The 3,732-nt window shown below is 39.2% G+C and overlaps 1 protein-coding gene across 1 annotated transcript; it reads right to left on the bottom strand.

Moving 5' to 3' along the window:
- Positions 1–3,130, bottom strand: LOC143545465 (O-fucosyltransferase 20-like). Its single transcript, XM_077037361.1, has 5 exons — positions 2,453–3,130; positions 1,279–1,447; positions 981–1,070; positions 589–872; positions 1–497 (listed from the first exon to the last, which is right to left on the bottom strand). Exons 1-5 carry the CDS (start codon positions 3,055–3,057, stop codon positions 2–4), a joined length of 1,644 nt encoding a protein of 547 aa, XP_076893476.1. The 5' UTR covers positions 3,058–3,130; the 3' UTR covers position 1.
- Positions 3,131–3,732: the final 602 nt, after the last annotated feature.

The raw sequence follows: 3,732 nt of genomic DNA, 5'->3' as shown, positions 1-3,732 counted from the left end.
CTTACAATACCCGTTGAACCAATGAATCATTCCGCATGCATTCGGGTATCGGATACTTAGTAACATCACGTCCCAATTTGCTAGTTCTAACAACCGGCTGACCCAACGAATCGCGATGCAAATCAAATACTATCTTATTGAATTTCGCTTCAGGGAGTGATGGGTTCAAGAAATACGGCAACATTTGTCTTTTATTGGGTGTAATCGTCTTTTTATGGCCCGCATACGCTCTGTGTCCCTGGATCGCGTGCCCCATGTTCCCACCATGAGAGGGCATGAACACATCACTGTTTTCAGAAACAATGTAATCAAGAGCAGCCATTATTGAAGCTTTGTTTGCAAACTTGTCTAACTCTCCAGGTAAAGCAAGGTCTTCTTTGTTGTAGAAATTAGGATATTCTTTTATTAACGGTAGTAACGCTTCTTTACCGCCTAACGGGTCGCCTCCTGCCCAAAAGATTCGCGCGTTCTTTGGAGCCCCGAGAGCTTTTAAGAGGCTAAACATATATAAAATTATGTCATTATCATTTTCAAAACTCAAATAACAATAAAGTTGAAAGCTTTAGTAAAAGAAAGTTAGAAAGTTACCGTGTGACTTCTAGAGCGTTTAAAGGACAAAGACCGGCAAGTTTTCGGTCATGATAAGTCATGTTGGACCGTGAGGTTAAGAGTTCGGGTCGAAGCTTTCTCTCGTTATAAATTATTTGATCGTATTTTGAGCTCAACCCCAGGAGACATCCGGTTCTAACCCAAACATCTTTCTCCATTCTAAGATGAAGTGCAAGATAAGGCCCTTTGCTTCTCATTCTTTCGGTAAGCTTGTTTCCAAGTTCAAAGATCGGTGGAGCAAATCGCAATGCATGAAACGCAACCTAAAAAGTTTGAAAATGTTAGTACTATTTTTTTTATTATTATTTTTTATTTTTGTAATAGTAATAACCTGTTAACCAATGGGATCAAGTAAAGTCGATATGACATACCTTGCATCGAAGCTTTTGGAGATCCGAAGGGAGATCCTTAGAGAGCCGCGAATCTAGACCTCGTAGGAGTAGAACACCTTCTCTCCTCATCTACATTAACAAACAAAAATAACCCGATTAAAATACCATTAGTTATTGTTGATTCGCTAAAGAAAAACAAGAAATTCTAATATCAACCGGCTATACACTACAAAAATCGATGTTTTTATGTTCAACTCAAACATGGGAATCATCACATCTACATATCATAGAATCTTGACCAAGTAAATAATACAAACAAAAAGAAAACAACCCATACCCGTCTAAGATAACGAGACCGAATCCATTGTGGCGAAACGTGAAGTGGAGTGTGTTTTTCCTCAACCGGTCTTGACATCAAATGATTTGATGGCAATGATGAAACTATTCTAACATCGTCTGCTAATGTTCTCTTGAAGTGTTCAACATCAAATATGTCCGAGAATTCACTGCACCCACATATAACAAACCCAATCAATACACAAATTTGGGGCTAAAAATACAATAATCTGGTGAAACCCTCATTCAGGAATCAGGACTTTTCATGTAAACAAGCTGAACCCGAGATCGACTAGGCTTAAGCTCGGCTCGTTTAACCGATACACAGCTCGAGCTCGAGCTCGGCTTTTTTCGAGCTCTACTTCTAAAGCTCCAGCTTGGCTCATTTAATATTTATTAATTAATTTATATATCATCATCATCATCATCATCGTACTCAGTATATCCCACCAATAGCCAAGCTATGGTAGGGTCTGAGGAGGGTAAGATGTAGACAGCCTTACCCCTACCCCATAGGGATAGAGAGGCTGCTTCCGATGAGACCCCCGGCTCGATAGTAGTTTTGCATCAAGCCTTGGACATAAGGCACATAGCACTCAATCATCGGGACACCGGCTGATTGGTGCATGTACCATTGTCTTTCGGCTATCAACGCCACCACATGATGCCTGATTAACCTTCTGCCACTTTTAACGTTATTTTCACGAGATTAGTAAAATAACATTAAAATTAGTGCAATTTTACTTTTGCCCACCCGAGGGTTCACACATATAAACATTATATGCACGCACCGCAAGCAGGGCGAATTAATTTATATATCTAAATACATATTTCAATTATAAACTTATATACCATATAACATATGTTATTCATTTCAGTTATTTTTCTCACAACTTTGTATTATTGTATATACTGCTATAATTACTAAAAATAGGCTCATTAGGCTCTCGAGCTCGATAAGTGAAGCTCGAGCACGTTTATCAAACAATCTTCTTTTTAGGCTTGAGCCCGGTTCGAGCGAGCTTTTTCACAAGCCGGGCTTGAGCGTTTTGGCTCGTTTACACCCCTAAAATTCGACAAATCTGGGGCGAAAAACACAACAATCAGGGAAAACCCTCATTGAGGACTTTCCCCAAACAGTTGGTATGCAACAACACCACCATCAAAAACCATACCTTTCATCACCCCAAATAACATTAACTTGCAAAATCGGCACGACGAGAGTCGCCCCAAGGATCCTAGCAATCACAACCGCATCCACAATCTGATTCCTCTGCTGATTCATCCCACCAGACACCACCACCACCAAATACTTACTCCTATCTTTCAAAATCTCAACACTTGCCTTCCTATACTCGTTACTAAAATCCAAACACGGCTTATACCCTAACCCATCCGGCTGCTCCCAAAACCCATCGTTTTGACTCCTATTCACATAACTTTGACTTTTTGGTTCGTCAATTTTGACCAGAGTAGAAGTCAAACCCTGATCAAAAACCGAGTTTTTCCCACATGGGTATGAGAAATGAACCATCTTTAAGATGAAAAACAACCCACAAATCAAAATTAAGGTGAAATAAAATCTGGGGTTTTTGATTAACTTCAATTTGGAAATGATAATATTATTATAAGTATTGATCTTGGAAACTGCGGCTGTTTTCTTGGGGGTGTCAACGAGTAATTGGATTGAATTGGAGGAGAGAGAGTTGATGATCTCAGATGGGACTGAGATGTAACAGTGAGGATGCTTCTTGTTGATGAGAGTCTTTTGAATCGCCATTGAAGAGTTTGAGAGAGAAAACGGGTTGGTTTGTTAATTATTATAGAGAGAGAAATGGACGGTGAGGATGAAGACAATGGCGGCCGGAGAATCCGCGCTTGGGTGGTGGAATGGGAATGGGAAGATGAGAAGAAATGTATGTTTTTGTGTTTAATGATAATATTATTATTATGATTATTATATATGTTGGGTGGTGTATATATAGGTGTAAAGGTGTGTGTGTGTGGGGACTATTTTATAGTATTATTGTTTGGTTTGGTTCAATATAAGTGGATGGGTTACTTTATTTTGAGAATGTTATTATGACCATTTATTGCAAGAAAAAAAAGAGGGTTCTTTTTCTAAAAATTTATGTAAATAAATATAGGTATCTTCGCTTGGAGGAAATATTGGATTCTTTAATGGAGACTCAAGTTCGATATTATTTGTGTTAATTTGGGTGGATTATAATAATGAAATATTTAAATTATGCCTTGTGAGGTTGTCAGTTCGAATCTCGAGCCCACTCGGGTTTTCGTCTCACCGTGTGTTACGCCAAAGAGTTCTGCTCTTGTGATGGCATAACTGTTAAGTGGCAACCAGCGATATGGTTTCCTAATGGAACGCCCAAGCCAAACTTAAAGCCAACATGGTCCCGGTTAAGACAAATAGTCTGACCAGAGTGAGGCAATGGAG

The sequence above is a fragment of the Bidens hawaiensis genome, unplaced genomic scaffold, assembly GCF_021521415.1.
Source record: "Bidens hawaiensis isolate Kalapana, Puna unplaced genomic scaffold, B.hawaiensis_p1.1 tig00013977_1, whole genome shotgun sequence".
Taxonomy (NCBI): domain Eukaryota; kingdom Viridiplantae; phylum Streptophyta; class Magnoliopsida; order Asterales; family Asteraceae; genus Bidens; species Bidens hawaiensis.
The sequence above is the reverse complement of the archived record's forward strand: the minus strand, read 5'-3'. Positions and strand labels throughout refer to the sequence as shown.